This window comes from Malaya genurostris, chromosome 3, assembly GCF_030247185.1.
Source record: "Malaya genurostris strain Urasoe2022 chromosome 3, Malgen_1.1, whole genome shotgun sequence".
NCBI lineage: Eukaryota > Metazoa > Arthropoda > Insecta > Diptera > Culicidae > Malaya > Malaya genurostris.
Window position 1 is genome coordinate 209,984,038 of NC_080572.1, and position 18,757 is coordinate 210,002,794.

Below are 18,757 nucleotides of genomic sequence, written 5' to 3' on the forward strand. Positions count from 1 at the left end.
CTAAGATCTTTAAAACACACTTTAATCTCAGTTTTTATCGCTCGTCTGCAGTGTCGCAACCTACGATGTAGGATACATAAGAACATCTTGGAATTTATTTAGAGCTCAACAAAATTTATGTCTCGTGCTACGCTGCTCGAATTCGCCTAGCTTCTGTATGAACTATTAGAATTTGCACAACACACTGGTAGCCATGGAGACTGCAGGCACGAATCGTATGACGAAACGAGGCGGAAGAATGTGGACATAATTTATGGCATCCATAAAGGGGAAAATTGTTTGAAATAACTGAAACAAACATGCCAAAAGCCATTGACCATTTGTTAGACTGTAGACGCGCTGTCTGTGGAGGATGTCTTATTTATCCTGTCCACGGACATGCCAAAGATGCAGTTCCGAAAAGCTCATGTTAGACCAGTCCAATTGCCAATTTTCTGTTTTTATATCTCATATGCTCACAATATAGCGAAATTTTTAAATGCATACTACTTATTCCAGCCGTCTACTTTACGTTACTAGTGTTTATGTCAGTGGCTTTAGTCGGTAACCCGAAAGAAAATGGGAAACCTGTACATACGAAGAAACGGTTTTTGTCGGTTGGATATGAAAAATAAAATCTGCTACTAGACGACACAAGCATCGTCATCTCTGCTTTGTTTCGAGGGCCTGAAATATTCGACTAAATTTATTGGTCAAATGGTGTTGTGCTCATAAATAATGTAATAAAATATACCGAAAATTTTGCACCCGTTACAGCCTCCATCGCTTCGAGTTGTTCGTTGCTCAACCGTACAATTGGATTGCTCATGGTTAACAAGGCTTCAAACTGTGCACAACAAATTATGACTTGGCTGTCGTTTATCGAAGGAAATCGATTATTTGCGATTCTTTTTCCAATCTCCTACATGACAAACTGAAAAAGTCAGTGGTACTTACTTGCTATAACCCTTAAATACCGTTGCATAAGACCCTTCTCCAAGTTGTTCTAGTTTGATATATGCTTCTGTTTTACCGAAAGGCGAGTCTCCCTGAAAGAAAAAAAGAAATGTACATAATTTAATACATGTCAGTATATGATTGATTTATTGCAATTTTGAATCAACAACATTTTTGCCAAATCTAATCAGTAAAATAATATAGTATAGTATAGTCAGATAGTTTATTCTAAAGCCGTTCATAAAAAAATATTAGATTGAAATGGTTTAAAACGTATTCGTTTCAACTGAGATGAATATAAAATGTACTAACATTGTTTTGGACGAGAAGTTCCATAATGGATCAAATTATTAAAAATTCTCAAAACGTTTAAAACTTTAGTAGCTATACTCATTGATAAATAATTACTAAACATCGACGGGATGCATGAGTAAACCGGATTGAAACCGTGCTGTCGTTATCTCTCGCAATCAAAATACGCCCTAGGTCCCTAATTAAAGAATCGACTCTGCTCACAATCCCTCCTCAATCAAGATTGAATTTGCAACTTTCTTCGGCGGTTATTTGAATGATGGTAAATATTTATTTTGACTTGCATAAAATCCAAACGAACTCTTCTCAAGCGAAACAACGCAATCATCATGCGTCCCCATCGGAATACTTGGGACGTCCTCGAAGGAGCAGAACGATCATCGGGCTCGCTATCACCGTTGTCAACAATGCTCTGTTTCACTTGCAAGAAAATCTCCGGCGAATGTTTGCTCAGATATTAACGCTCCCAGATATATATAAGGAAGCTTTATTTGTGTTTGCCCAGTACCCTCTCTCCGGGCAGTAAATAACGACGTTGCTTTGATATGACAAGAAGAATGCTCTGATGCTCCTCAGTGCTTTGTAAAGACACTGTTGTGATGCTGCTGAGGAAAGCTCTCGGTTTAGTTGTCCTATCTTGTCGGTTTGATCTTCTGTTTGCTGGTCATTTTCGGTTAGCCTTTTCGAGTTCAATCTTAAGATAACCCACACTTTTGTTTTCACGAGGTTATTGTAGCCAAGGGCGAATTTCGTATGTTCCTGAGTCACACATTTCGTGTCCTATCTTATCAAACAAAAAAAAGGCAACGCCTTTGGTACTACGGGGCAAAATTTAATATGGTATTCATATGTGTCTAGCTGTAAGGTAGATTCTTTGTGCGAAGCAGTGCTAGTGCAACAGTACAACCGACACAAATTTCGATTTTCATTGATGAAGGGATGAATAAAAATTCTCCGATGTCGTCGATGTAGTATAGCTTTACAAGAACTGGTGACGACATGAAAGAAGACTTTTTACGATTTAAATATTTCAGTTGGTTGGTCGTAAAGTCACCATAACTGTGTTTAACTTTGCAATGCTTGAGCACAAAAAAAGATTGAAAGATCAAGTGAAACTTACCGAAAAGATTTTTTTTTTTGAAAAAAGTTAAGTTACTTTTTACCGAACAATAAAGTTTGGCATTATTTAAAGCCTCGGCATCTATAGAAAAACTAATTTCACTTTGCTCACTTCAGAGCATTTGGAACGTATAGTTTACATTTACTAGCATTTACTTCGCCATCTTTTTTAACAATAGATTATTTCCTTCCCACTGCACAGTGGTCCGAAACGGGAAATTAGCGAGACAAAAATATTTTCGCTATCAAATATTATTTTTTTGTAGTTGGTGTCTTCACAAAAGTTGTTTGTATTCAACTGATGCATCTTTGATGTAAAATATCAATAGGGTGGACAAAGTTTAGATTTAAATCTGAATTTTAACTTTCTTAATTGAATTAAAAAACGTGATTAATCCACCTAGCAAGTTCGAATGAAATTTCATGTTATGTCGTTTCGTCTGAGAAATTGACAACTACCCCAGGGTAAATTTGGAGTGCATAGGATTAATTTTCAATTTATATAAGATCAACTCGATTGATAATAAGAAACTCGCTTCAACCGGAATCGCAGAATGGTTGTAATGGTAGAGAAACGCTATAAAAATGACTGCTTGCATACAAAACTTGAACACAAGTTTGCGAAGAGAAGCTTAAATATCGATATTCATATCGCAAGCTTAAATATCGATATCCATATCGTGTACAAATACATAATTGCATACATTTGGGCTATTGGTTTAATTTTGTCGGCTACAAAACAAATACAAATCACGACAAATTAAGTCTATATTCTGGGTTCGCGTGTTCGGTTTTGGTTCCTAATAAAGTTCAATCTAAGCAGACTCTCATGCATTTGCGAATTCAAAAGTGTGACGATTGATTGAACTGTTTGATTGTAGATCATTAGAAATTTTGGTTGCCTTGTTCCACATCAATGGCTCGAACAACCCCATGGGGCTGATCCTTGTAGTTTTTTCGTAAAACTGTTCACAAAAAAGATGATTTTTTGAGAGCAACCCTACTTTTACACCGAAAGTTGGATGTACCTCGATCAAATGAAGAGGTAGAGAGAAAATGGTTTCTTGAGTAAAATAAAATTTCCTACAACTTTGCTGTGGAGAGCAAAAATTTTAAGGTTTAATTAAGAGAGTTAGAATTCATATTCAAATCCAAACATGGACCACCCTGATGATTTTTTACATCAAAAGATGCGCCAGTTGAATACAAACAACTTTTGTGAAGGCACCAACTAAAAAAAAATGATATTTAAAAATAGAAAATATGTTTGTCTTGCTAATTCCCATTTCGGACCACTGTCCACATCTTCATTCGCCGATTTCTACTGGACATATGAATGAAAACATCTTGTAGACAAAGAATATAATTTCTCGGAATGGTATTTCCGGATTATTTTTGACGGGAGCTAGTTCTTGTCAAACATTCAAACACGTGAAACTTTAATGTGAAAACTTTTAACATTTCATTTAATTACTAACATAAATTTTTATTACAGTGCATACTTTTGTCCACATTACCTATAATTACACAAAACATTGAGAAAACATCAATCGTACTAATCGCAAGATATATCTTTTAAATATTTAGGAAATCTTAGCTCTTCTTAAATGTAAGGCTAAATGTGCGAACCGACGATGCAAATCGTTTTTATTGGGAATACAAATTAATTCGGTCCATTTCTGGAATCAAAAAGGCATTTATTTCATAATAAAAAAACCTGTTTTAATCCACCTAGTGGTGTAATGATGCCTTTCTCATGTACATATAATATTGTGGTATTCTATTTATACTTCCGGAACCGGATACTGGGAACCAGAATAGCCAGAAACAGTTTGTTTAGTTGCCTACTGATAATGACTATCGATTTGTGTAGTTTTGAGACCAGTTTATAAATTTTTTTACGTTTTTTGTTTCGCCGGTTTAAGTGACGGTGTACAATATTGAACACACTTTACCCTATAACTCCGGAATCGGAAGTCGGATCCAGATTCAGGAATTCCGTATGGGACCGGAAGACCTTTCATTTGAATCTAAGTTTGTGGAAATCGGTCAAACCATCGCTGAGAAAAGTGAGTGAGATTCATTTTTATATATATGACCACTATTTCCGGTACTTCCGCAACCGGATACCGGGAACCAAGATAGCCGGAAACAGTTTGTTTAGTTGCCTACTGATAATGACTATCGATTTGTGTAGTTTTGAGACCAGTTTATAAAATTTTTATCGTTTTTTGTTTCGCCGGTTTAAGTGACGGTGTACAATATTGAACACACTTTACCCTATAACTTCGGAACCGGAAGTCGGATCGGGATGAAATTCAGGAATTCCGTATGGGACCACGAGACCTTTCATTTGAATCCTAGTTTGTCAAAATCGGTTCAGCCATCTCCGAGAAAACCTAGTGAGATTATTTGACACATACACACACACATACATACACACACACACACACACACACACACACACACACACACACACACACACACACACACACACACACAGACATTGCTCAGCTCGATGAACTGAGTCGAATGGTATATGACACTTGGCCCTCCGGGCCAATTTTCACTGGTCGGGTTTTCAAGTGATTGCATAACCTTTCTATATGAGAAAGGCAAAAAACCTGATTTAATCCACATAGTGGTGTAATAATGCCTTTCTCATATCCATCATACTATCATATATAGTACTGTGGTATTCTTCAAAATAGTTTTCTTCAATTTTTGAAAGAATAACTGAAATCGGTTTATTTGACCGTCTACTGATAAAAACTATCAAATGGAGAAGATTTGAGGTCGATTTAGATTTGTTTTTACGGTTTTTCGCCCTTTTCAGTGATATAAAATTTTTAACGCATTTTACTCTAAATATTCGGATCCGGATGAAATTCAGGAATTACGTATGGGACCACAGGACTTTTCATTTGAACCTAAGTTTGTGGAAATCGGTCGCGCCATCTATAAGAAAAGTTAGAATTTATCATTTTTTCACATTTTACCCCATAACTCTGGAACTGGAAATCAGATCTAGATCTGAAATTCAGGAATTTAGTATGGAGCCACAGATCTGAAATTCAGGAAATTAGTATGGAACCTAGAGAGCTATCTTTTCAAATTAAGGTTGTGAAAATCGGTTAAGCCATCTCCGGAAAAAGTTGATGCACTAATTTTCACATTTTTTTTGCACATTTTACCTCATAATTCCGGAACCGGAAGTCGGATACAAATAATATTCAGGAATTTTGTATGGAACCACAAGACCTTTCATTTGAATCTAAGTTTGTGAAAATCGGTTCAGCCATCTGCGAGAAAAGTTAGTGCAAAAAAATGTTACACACACAGACATTTTGCGTACTCGACGAACCGAGTCGAATGGTATGTGACATTCGGCCCTCCGGGCCTTGGTTCAAAAGTCGCTGTTCACTGTGATTGCATAACCTTTCTATATGAGAAAGGCCAAAATTCAAAGATCAATCAGGAAATCGTCCATCGCTAGTTACTACTCAGGAAATTTTCGCATATTATCTCGAAAAAATATCTCATCTTTCGACGTGATCCAATTTTTAAGCCAATTTTCGATTTCTACTCTTGTAATTGCTTGTAATCCGGCCGTTCTTCTCGTAATGCACGGCTCAAACGCATCAATTGCAGCCCATACCGATCGCCCGTTATAGTATCGTCTGGTTATAGCAGCTCATAATACACAACACCCTTTTGGTCCTACCAGATGCACAACATGACCTTCGAACCATGAATATTCGGCTCTGGTGTTGATGTTGAGATCAATGGCAACAACTGACCCGGCATAGCGTGGTATTTTTTCTTCTTGAGGTAATCATAGAACATTCGTTCTTCATCCATAGTAACAATTCGATGTAAAAACAACTTTCTTTGTTCCCTTTGAACCAGCTGCTCGCAAGTGGAAAATCGCTTTTCTATACCTTTAGGTTTCAGTTCATAAGGCACCCAACTGCCTTGCTTTAGGATCATTTCCATGAATTTTAATCGTACAGATACTGCTTGTTGAGTCACTTTCAATAAATCTGCAAGCTCCTCCAGCTGTTTGCCTTCGAATTTTTTGGTTGTCCAGAACGAGGTCTGTCGTCAACGCTGAAATCTCCATTCTTAAAACGTGGAAACCATTCCCTACATGATTTATCAGTTGAAGCATTATCACCATAAGCATCAACAAGTATTTGATACGCTTCAGCTGCTCTTTTCTTTCATTTAAAACTGAAAACTTGAACTTCCCACAAGTGCTGCTTAGGCAACGTAAAATTGCTCATAATTAACACAGAGTAAAAACAAGGTTTCGGTTTGTTCTTCACGGAAGGGAGCAAATAGAAGTCGTTGGGTGCCAAGTCACGACAATACGACGGGTGGCCCATAAACTCGACGTTGTGGGTGCTAAAATATTCGGTTGTTTGAGCCGACGTGGCATTATCGTAATGAAGATTGATTTTGCGTCTTGCTTTTGTTGTCCTTATTTCACGAAAAATTTCTGGCAAACAAATGGTTGTATACCAATCAGAATTAACGGTCTTACAATCCTTTAAAGCAACCGTAGCGATATTTCCGTTTATACCGAAACAAACAAGCTACCATTTTCTTTAAAGTGCTTCGAGCGCGAACAACTTTTGTTGGATTTGGTTCTTCCTGGAACACCCATACAGTCGACTGCTGTTCAGTTTTGTCCTCATATGAGTAAATCCATGTTTCGTCACCTGTGTAGATGTTATACACAAAATTTGAAGCACCTCGATTGATTTTTTTCAGCATTTCCTTGCACCAATAGATACGAGTGTTTTTTGATTGATTGTCAAATTATAATGGATCCAACGTGAACAAATTTGTTTCACGACTAAATGTTCATGCATATAAGCTTTTCACACTAATTCCCAAGGCTGTACGTCACATGGCGATCTTCCATTATCAGATTTTTCACAGAATCGGTGTTTTGTGGCAAAACAACTGATTTTCGACGACCTTCTTTGAATTCATCGACAAGAGAACTACGGCCACGATTGATTTCGTTATATCAGTTTTTTACAGTCGCATAGGATGGTGCTACACTGCCAAAAGTCGAACTAAGTTGATGGAAGTAACTGATAATCCCCGACGAAAACCGTAATAAATCATTGCATGAAAATGTTCACGATTCAAATCCATTTTATTGTTGAGGTAAAATTTTCAACTCACTGTAAACAAAACATATAGCGCTCAAATGACAGAATGCTCTGAAGATGGTAATGGTTAAAAATGCATAACAGTCAGAGTCATATTTTGAAACGGACCGAACTTATTTGTACTCTTAATATTTACCATAAAGAATGCTTATGCTATAGTTAAGTTAAATCAGAAAATATACATTAGAAAGATGAAAAAATTCTTGTGAAATCACTCTCTTTAAAAAACAGATATTGTACTTCCGTGAAAAATGTGATTTGCAAATAGCATTTACATCACGTCTGTTTAGCGGTTTAATTTGAACCGCGAGATGGCGTTAGTAGTTCAACATAAACTGCTAAGGTACCAATGAGTTGAAGACGAAACGAAAAACAAGCAAAATAGCGGAGACTGGGACAATTGGGTAAATTTTCAACATTATACAACATTAGACCTTAATATTCAAGGGAACGATTCACAATTTTCGTCAATCATTCTTGGTACCTACATTAAAACAGTATAATAGTTACTTTTATCGATTTAAAGACAATGAAGATTTCCGGATTTTGACAATTTACCAAATTGTCCCAGGCTTTCCTAGTCATATGCACTTAGCACAAACCGGTTACTCATGTGGTAGCGGAACTACACTAAATAAATCTCAGAGGGCTTCTTGTCTTCTATGTTATCGTACTCTGTCCTTACACATAATTTCAATCTCTAATGTTCCATATCGAATCAATCAGTTCAGATAATAGTTGCATGCTACACAGTTCGAAAAACACCTGTAAAATTCCATGGAGTCAACTGTAAAAAAAGGCATCAATTATATATAACATTAAGAACCATTTGAAAAAAATACATGACTCGAAGTTCAATAAAACATAAAACAAAATAAAAACAGTAGCAACTGCGACCTGAACCGAGAATCACTAGATCACAAAACACGTCCATTTGTCCACTGAGAAACGGAAACACATATCTGTTTGAGAATTAGTGCTAGGTATGGGAGAATTACATGGTAAACATGTAAAATTCAATCAGTGATGACGTAAAATACAGTTAATTAACATAAATATGCGTTTGATTTATTTCAAAATTTACAATACATCTTATGGAAAATTATGTCTAGCCCAAATTATAATTTTTACTTTTTATGTCATCATAATCAAATGAAATTCTGATATAATAATTTTTTTTACTGTGTTTACCATCAACCTAACCTTAAATTCACACTATCAATTAGGGTAAAGATAGACTTAATCATCTCAACTTTACCTTCCCTTTCATGTATTGAAACAATTGACTAGAGTGAGATTTATTATCTCTTCTCAATGTATTGGTTCGAAGGATAAATTGAAAATTAGTGCATTCACTTCAAGTTCTCTCGTTGCAAATTTCGCTGCGGTATTTGAATTAGATATAAAGAGAAAAGCTACATGACTAAAACGCGGGATGGGTTTGAAAATTTGAAACAACCAAACCACACACCGACGGAAGGAAATTATCACTTTGATTTAGGTCGTTACAAGTGATCTGGAACGACTGCCTACAGGAAATGAATTTTGTGGCTTCCGGTTCTATTCATTGTTTGATGCCATCCAACCTACAACGGGTGGATTGATCCTGTATACATTAATTTGTTACAATTGTGTAAAGCCGTTTCGTTCCGAAATTTAAGCGGTTGTTTTGATCTTCTCAGTATCCTGGAAACAGGTTTTAGGTACCAATATGTGAGGTAGTAACAAGAAAAAGAGAAATATGAGAATGCATCTTCGTGAAATTTATAAAACTGAAACAAGTAATGTACAGATTTTCTACGTATAAATGAAATAAACAAAACTGCTTCATTTGAACAAACAATTCTTTATATGTGTTCCGAATCAGTGAAATGGTGTATGAAATAGAACCATAATTAAAAATCCGAACATATATAAAGAGCAAGATTAGGTTTCACGGTGTGTGTTTTTTACGATTCCTCAAAGAGAAAATTTCTGAGTAAATGCAAGTTACGTTGAATGTTATTAAAAGCAAATGAAAAAATCAGTTTCAAACATAAGCTCCTTTTACTATTCTACAAGTTTTATAGAATTCAGGTAGAAATAATTTTCTATTGGTCGGTTCGGAAAGTACATACAGATCGGTGACACTACATTTACCACCCATTGGGTAAAATTTTACTGCATTTCCGTATGTAGCACAGCGACAGAAATGAAGTAATATAAACTATTCAAACCACCCCTGAAGGCATTGGAAAATGAGTGCACCCACGAGATGACAAATTTTATTCCTCTTTCCGTTGCCGATAAGTTCTTGGTGCTAGCTTCTGTCCAACGACTGGGTACGTCAAATGAAACAGCTACATACAAAGCCAAGACCACATTACAATTATGATTGAAACAATGAACTCAAACCGCTTCATATTATTCCCCTTTTATGCATATATTTTCCCCCTCTATGCAGAGATTTACAGGCAGCAATAAGTTCAACTGAATCTGAGGAGAGTGGGAAAATCAATTTCCAGCTTGCTGACATTGGAAATGAAAAGCACATCGGCGAGGACACGGAATCCATAGGAATTTTCCATCCAGTCGAAGCACGAATATAGCAAAGTGGATTTTTCATGCTTCTTTTCCATTTTAGCTATAATCGAAAAAGGAAATTGAGCGTAATAAGTGGAATGAACGGACAGAATACCAGGAACGATTGTGTTTATTTGATGGGATTGAGGATATGATTTTGATCTGATGAATTCCTGCTTTCATATATTACTTTACATTGACAAATTACTTGTATTGAATCACGTAATAAAAAAACACCTATTTCAGTTGAATGATATTGGCGATTGCTGCCACATTTATCTTGTTTATGAAAGATTATTAGATATATATCAAACCTATAAAATGCGATCTTATGGTTTGATATGTCATATTGTTGGCAACAAAAAACGATCAGTTGAAAAACGAACACCGGCGGCAAGTAATTTTATTAATTTAATAAATATATCGTAAACATAATTTGTTTTTTTCGGTTTACCTGTTGCTAAAGGAATTTCAAACAGGAGGAAGTGGTTTTAATTTTAGATCAGTTATCAGCAGATTCTCTTAGGTTATTTTACATTTTATTTTACATTTTAATATTGGTACCACATTTATAGAAAGCAAAATTGGGACTCGTCTCATAATTCACAATACAATCTTGTTCGAGCTAAGGAGTGTATCGAAAATAAGCTATCCACATACATTTGTGTTGTACGCATGTATTTGTGATAGTTTTTATGCTCAGATCACAGCATGCTGTGCATTTGCCTGTCAACTTTCTTTTGTATACTTGTTTATGCGGTTGATATTCTGTGTTTTCAAAATGTCGCGTATTGAAAAGGAAGTGAAAATTAAGGTTCTGGACACATGGCTTAGTGAGAAGGGTATTACTATGCGAAAATTGGCGAAGCGGTTTGGATTTCATCATGCCAGTGTTAAAACCATCATTAATTAGTTTGGGGAACACTATTCTTTGGATGAGCTACCATGAAGATGCAAAAAACCTGGTTCTTTCAACCCGAAACTGAACCAGAAAGTGATATCTCTAATCATGAAGAACAAATCAATGTCAATACGTGATTTGGCCAAAAAGCAGGAACGAGTGTCGGAATGGTCCAGCGTATCATGAAGCGAAATCACCTGAAGACCTACAAGAAGCAGATAATCTCGAAACAAAGTGTAGAACAGAAGAAGGGAGCTGAAACAAGGGCCCGGAAATTGTATTCGCGTTTTTTGCAGTATCCGGATGCATGCGTTTTGATGGACGATGAGACTTATGTAAATTAGGACTCAAAAACCCTTCCAGGTCCACAATACTTTACTGTCGTCGTTGGGGAGGGTATGAGCAATGCGGACAGGTCGATTCAAGTGGAGAAATTCGGCCGAAAGGTACTGGTATGGCAAGCAATATGTTCCTGTGGTTTGAAGTCAACCATTTTTACACTACCGGAACTATAAATGCAGAAATCTATCGATCTGAGTGTTTCCAGAAACGATTTCTGCCTTTATATAAGAAGCATAGAACACTTCCACTGTTTTGAGCGGATTGAGCGCTCGCTCACTATGCCAAAACCACTCTCAATTGGCTTGTGGAAAAGGGTATAAGTTTCGTTGAGAAAAATATCAATCCACCAAATTGTCCTCATCTTCGACCCATCGAACGTTACTGGGCAATCGTGAAGAGGGTCTTCAAGAAGACTGGTAAGGCAGCTGGGGACATGCAGGAGTTCAAAAAATTTTGGGCTCAAGCGTCCAAAAAATGCGATGCAACACTTGTCCGGAACTTGATGAAGAGCGTTCGATCAAAAGTTCTAAAATTCGTGAAGGAATAACTTAAATTTCATCCGGTTTTCATTATGCTCAAGTTTAACCTCGTACAATAAAGGATCAATTTTTAGTTTGAATAAAATATCGTTTTTTATCATAATTTGAAAGAAAAATTGGTGGATAGCTTATTTTCGATACACTCCTTAATAATTTTTTTTCGTATCAACTGAAGGTGGTTTATAGATACATCGAACGAAACACGAAAGCGAACTTTTTAATAAATTCATTAAATTGGCAGTAAAGTAACATCTATTAGGCACCAAACACTTTTCTAGCTCTAAATGAACAATCTGAACGCAAATCTGCATTTTTTTTGTTTCGATTATTCTAGGTTTTAACTTTGAGGTCATTACCCTCTCCGGACAAGAAAAATTGTCTGACCCTATGTGTGGGGTTGGGAATCGAACCCAGGCGGGCTGCGTAAAAGGCATCGACTTGCCCATCACGTTTTTCTTGCCCGAAGAAGCAAATGACCATAAGGTTGAAACCTCTTTAATCGAGAACAGAAAAATATTTTTCCTTTCCACAGTGGTCCGAAACGGGAAATCAGCGTGACAAAAATATTTTCAGTATTAAATATTAGTTTTTTGTAGTTGGTGTCTTGACAAAAGTTGTTTGTAATCAAATGGCGCTCCTTTTGATGAAAAAAGTTGCTAGGGTGGTCCTTATTTAGATTGAAATCTGATATCTAACTTTCTTAATTGAACTCAAACATGATTTTGTTGTACAATAAAGTTGTAGGAAATTTTATTGCGAGCAACTTTGCTGAAGAAATCACCTCTCTAGCTCTTCATTTGATCGAGTTACATAAATTTTCCCGAGTAAAAGTAAGGTGGCTCCTGAAAAATCACTTTTTTTGTTCTAACTTTTTTGTGAAACGTTCCACCGAAAAGTTGTCTTTAGAAGAGTTGTTGAACTAATTTTTGCGCACAAATTTGCTCAACCAAGCTTTTTCATATGAGCTACCAGTAAAAAGTTATGATTGTTTTTTCATCAAAAACTAGTCATGCTTCAAATATCAATATTCATTAGATGCCAGATCGATAAAAATGTATGCTATGCGGTTCCTGAAAGGTCATAATATAAGTAAAAATTTAAGAGAAAATTGGAAGGGTGTTATTTTTTTAACTTATTAAAATTAGTTTTAAAAATACCTTCAAATAACTCAAAAACATTGCATAACTCTTAAACGCCTTAACCTATCAACATACTTTCTTCAGCAAAACAATAGTATCAAATTACTTCTACAAATGTTCCATACATTGTCCTTCCGAGAAAATTTATGTAACTCAATCAAATGAAGAGCTAGAGAGGTGCTTTTTTCAGCAAAGTTGCTCGCAATAAAATTTCCTACGACTTTATTGTACAACAAAATCATTTTTGAGTACAATTAAGAAAGTTAGATTTCAGATTTCAATCTAAATAAGGACCACCCTAGTAACATTTTTCATCAAAAGGAGCACTATTTGATTACAAACAATTTTTGTGAAGACACCAACTACAAAAAACTAATATTTAATAGTGAAAATATTTTTGTCACGCTAATTTCCCGTTTCGGACCATAGTGCTTTCGTAAAACATTATCTTTTGAAAGTCAAAACAGTGAAGGAAACCAAAAACTAGTTGGAGGAATATTATGAAGCTAGTGCCCCTTCATACAAAGCCGTGAAATGCTCTACCAAAGTCCGCAACGGCAAGCCCTCCGAAGCGATCAAAAATTTCAAATTCTGAAAAGTACATGGAATTTACCGACCGGAAAGTGAAAATGCGCAAACTATCGAATGCCACAAGGATTTACAGTGAGCAAATACACATTACTCAATACAGCAAATACACATTACACAATACATTCTAGGTTAGATTTTTCTTGCTGCTGGATTTTCCATAGACTGACTTCGAACCAAAAACATGAGCACTAGCGTACTCCGGAAGCGTATATAGCCATGATGATGTGTTTCATCAACCTTTATTCATTTTTACAAGCTAGAGAACCGAAGAATTGTCGGCAATGGGCTGAAGCCGTCACGAGTACTTCAAAGCGGTCTAAAGAGTTTTCTGGGATTGTCACGGTATATTTTTTTTTATCTCACAACAGTTAAAACCACAAACATCGAGTATAACTGTGGATCATTGGCGATTGGAAGCAAAAAAGGTTATGAAAAGTTCATGGAGAATTTGGGTCCGAAAAAATGAACATAATAAATACTGTTATAGATTTTTTAATATGTTAACATTAGACTAGCATAACAGGGTAGAATTCTCAACATTTGCTATCTAGCGATTGTAGACTAACTGGCGCATCTTCTTTATGCACAGACTTCTTAGTGACGAGTAAGGATGGCTTTTATCGTATCCAAAAAACGCTCTCTAGCAACTCTTCACACGATTCAATCAGTGCCATCAATGAGAGACGGATATCATATCAGTAACAAAAGTGGTTCATTTAACTTAGAATGGACACTAGTGCGAGAGCGAATTTCTCTCGATGACCCGTCTGAGTATCACGGATTAGCACGCTGCTGTGGGGATTCTCTCTGAAGCAACAAACGGTCGCTCAATCTCGTTTTGCGATCCGATTATTCTATACGGACAGTGGATAATTGCGATAGAATCATTTCACCGCTTATTTTAACTGTATGCATATAACCTTTGTATAAGATGTGTCTATGAAAATGTATGTGAACACTCCACACAAGGATTTTGAAATATTGTAATCTAGTATGAGAATCATAAAGTCGAATCATCGATTCAATTTTTTGCGATTATGATTAATTTGCGATTCTTTCTTGGTAAATTCCACACAGCGCTGATCATTGCAAAACTGTATCTATTTTGGTAAGGGCCGTGAAATACTCAGAGCATGAGGTGGAGCGAAGAAATGTAGAAAAATTCTCTCACGGTTCATGCATTGAGAGGCAGCGAGTTCTTGTAGTAACATCTACTAGATTGACGATGTTGTATACGATGTAGATAAATATCAAGCCGCTCTATGCCAAATTATCGGTAATCACCAACACTGGTGACGAGTTTTAACACTTTTTTCCAAACTTTTTCAAACTGCTTAATAATTTCGACATTTTCTTCGTGCCTTCGTCAATACCCAACATTCTTGAAATGGTTGAAATTACGAGCAATTTAGTGAGTTCATGTTATGGGAAAATAACATTTTTGTTGATATTCCATTCTACCGTTGATGTAGTATAATTGCAAGACGCAAGATTTGACCACAAGACAGTAGAATCCTTGTGGCTTCGAATCATTGGTCGTGAAGTCGTTTTTGTAAACATTCCTTGATGCATATTTCGCTGTTCATCGTAGCAGCTGTGGTAAAGGGTTGCAAAATCTTACCGCAGCTACAAATAGCTTGCCATACCATAACTTTCTTACCATATTTTTCGACTTGAATCGATATTTCGCACTGGTTTGATATTTACCCCTTTCGCACCCTATAATTTTGAAGACTCGGCAAGGATTTGTATTCGAATTTCACGTAAGTTTCTTCGTCTTTGATTATACAGCTCGAATTCCTAGCAAGCATTGCATCGTACAACTTTCTGGGTCTGGTCGATAGTCCTTGTTTCGGGCTGTGTTCTGATAGTTTCTGCTTCTTGCAGAGTCGAAGTGCCAACTTTGTTGACCACATCCCGCACTGACACCTTCTCGAACGCCTTCAGTTTACCTTTCATACAAACAAAGGGTTAGCAAGACCACTTTTTTACCTGTTTTCTGTTTATCCTAAAAGATATTATAACATCAAATTCACCAAACTTCCTGATCGCTCTTCTCACGGCATTCTCACTAATTTTTCGCTATCTTTCTCAGTGGTAGTACGGATTCAGAGACCTATTTGTGCACAATAATTCGGCACTGAAACTCCACACATTTTGAAACAACCAGATGGAAACAAATGAACGGATACACAAGTGGTGAGAAAAAAGAGTAAACAAAAGGGTGCAACCATTGACAAACTTTCATTTTTTTGTGAAAGGCAGTGATGTTCAACTGCGTCCGTACTTTTGAGGACAGTTTTTTAACAATTCGTAAAAATCGCATGACTCTGTTATTACACAGATGAAATTTTTCGACGCTATATAAAGTAGTGTCTGTCATATAAATTGTAATTCAATATGAATATAGAATTATATGGAACTTGTTTGAATAATTATTACTGATTCAAGAAATATTTTACCGTATCTGGTTTTGCAATATGCAATATGAATAACTGAACGATTTTTCATGATACATTTTTTTTTGAGCTTAGTTTTATCTTTTATCGTTAATCAAAGAGAGAACAAAGTAGAAAAAAGTTGACGAATGAAACAGTAGAAATGAAAATTTGCGAAAAATACCACTTTTTCGTATAGTGAAAACTGCGCAATCGATTCTTACATCTGTTGTATTGTTCCGCATATTTTCATTTCTGCTATTCAAATCGTCAGCCCTTTTTAACGAATTAAGGAGTTACAGTTACCCATAAATAAAGTATCACATTGATAAAAAATGGATTCAAACCCTACCAATATAAGACTTAAGATTAGTGCAATACCATTTCAATTGACAGTCAATAAAATCGATCCAACAACTTTTTACCGAAACAATAATTTACATAACGATAACCGAAAACCTGAGTGTTTCCAGATTATTAGGTCGTTCAACTAGGAAACTGACTGCACAGAGATTTACTTCGTTGTGTTTATCATTCACTTGATATCGGAAGTTGACCAATGATATATTGTGGGACTATACAACAAGGCACTTAGTCAAAAAAGCTTGCGCTGCTTTTACTGCAATGCCTCGGAAAAAAATACAATGTGCAAGCATTTGTCTTCCTGTAAATCAGCATGCAGTGCATAGTTAACATTTATGCTAGTTGCTGATATTGTCATCCTTCCATGGTTGACAATTGCGAAGCACAGCGTGTATTCATATCCTTTTCAACATCAGTGGCAGCCGTGCCGAGCAGCGACTATATGACAATAGCAACCATTAGGGATATAATTCATAACTATGAACGTCATCCTGTCCTGTGTTTGTAGTTATGTTTTATCAGTATCATTGCCACCCGGCCTCCCACCGGATGTCAGATCATATCAGCCATGAAAAAATGAGCACTTTCTGCACTCACAAAAGCAATACACTGAAGTATTAGTTAAGCGAGAAATACGTGCGGTGTAGAATAAAAACACACAACATTAAATGAGCGAAGGCTCATCAACAAACATCGTAATTGGAACAGATTCAAATATTGCATGAAATTAGTGAGAACATTTAAATAAAATGGAACCCGCATAAAAAGTGACTCCAATGTTCACAGCATGGTTGAAGTACAATTTTATAATAGAATTTTGAATTTAGAAAAGAATGCGCTTGATCTCAACATTTAACTCAAAACAATAAGAATCAATCACAAATAAGTCATCAATAAAAAATCTAAACCACTGTTCGATTCAAGACGAAAATGTTCAAAAGAACCTTTTGAACAACGGCGGAAATCGAAATCGAAGACCAGTAATCACGAATTTCAAAGGAAACATTTTCTGTTATTTTGCCAGTCTTTCTCAGTTCGCAAAGTTTTTTTTTCTTCAAAGCTTGTCTATGCTCAAAAGGGTGCGACTACAAACATACCGTTCATGTGATTCTTCCTTTCTATTCAGAGCAGACAAAAGAGCTAACAAGTGCTACGATTTATATGACGTTTGAATGTAAATTGTCTTCTACAGCTTTTTTGCCAACATAGAAAGTGGCCGGATAGCAGAGGTTGGCACGCTTCTACTGTCTAGGCATTCATTTCCTAAAAAATATAGAAGCTGCCATTTGGAGGTATTATACCGAAAAATCACTGTGCTGCTACCCTGTATGTTTGTGAATTTATTTATCAGCCCCATCTATCTGAGCGCATCAACCTACCCCAAATGCACTAAACCGTTTCCTTCTGGGATGCGGGTCATGTTTGTTCAGGAACACTTCCGATTTGGGTCGGGGTGGTTTCTTAGGTCGCATTATCACACGTGTTTCTTCCCGAATGTCGTCGTCTAGCAGTTTGCTATCGGAGGATACTGACAGCTGCCGGTGAACTCGTTCGTGATCTCCGACACGGTTCCAATCTGAAACAGAGGAGAAAACAGAAAGACCATGTTAATACCATGTAAACTAACTGCTACTATCAACGGCTTTGAAACGGAAAACTGTTTTTATTTGTTATTTCAATCGGGATTAATTTTCCTTTTTCATAAAATTATACCATTTATATACTATCACTATGCGCATAAGCTACGACAGTAGTTGAACTATAATTACGGAAAAAAGTATTTCGGACACTGTTTGCGATATGTATCAGTGTTCCCCCTAGAGGCAAAACTCCAACCAGTTAGCAACAAGCAAAAAAAAAATCAAACATCTTTATCGAACGAACGATAGAGATAAAAAATAGGTCGAAGTCAATGTTTTCATTAAACCCATATGAAAAAACAGTTTTTGGGACACATTTTTGCCTTTCACATTAAGAAAGGCAATGATTTCACCTGGAACCGACTCTTCAGCTGAGACGCGGAGGGCCGATTGTCGTATATCATTCGAATCAGTTCGTCGAGATCATCAAATGTATGAGCAATTCCAGAAATAAGTAGCAAATCCTCTGGCTATACGTCCTCAACATAAAAAAACATTTGTTTTGCTCAATCCGAAATACCAAATTCGACTTTTCAAAAGGACGGATATATTTTGTCGGTACTTTCTTCAAATCTCTTAACAAATTATTCACTAAAAAAAAGTTGGTGTTTTTTTCATTCAATGAGAAAACAATAAAAAAAATTAAATATTTTTAATTAGCTTAGTGTCTTTTCAAATAAGTTCAGTGT

General features: G+C 36.1%; 1 protein-coding gene across 1 annotated transcript in view; it reads right to left on the minus strand.

Annotated features, from left to right (window-relative positions):
• The window catches only part of LOC131436744 (cyclin-dependent kinase 14), a 437,597-nt gene that overhangs the window by 62,462 nt on the left and 356,378 nt on the right, over nucleotides 1-18,757 (minus strand). The window contains exons 5-6 of the mRNA XM_058605629.1: nucleotides 17,808-18,004; nucleotides 937-1,028 (exon numbers count right to left, since the gene is read on the minus strand). Coding sequence (XP_058461612.1) covers nucleotides 937-1,028; nucleotides 17,808-18,004 — 289 coding nt within the window. The remainder of the gene's footprint in view (nucleotides 1-936; nucleotides 1,029-17,807; nucleotides 18,005-18,757) is intronic.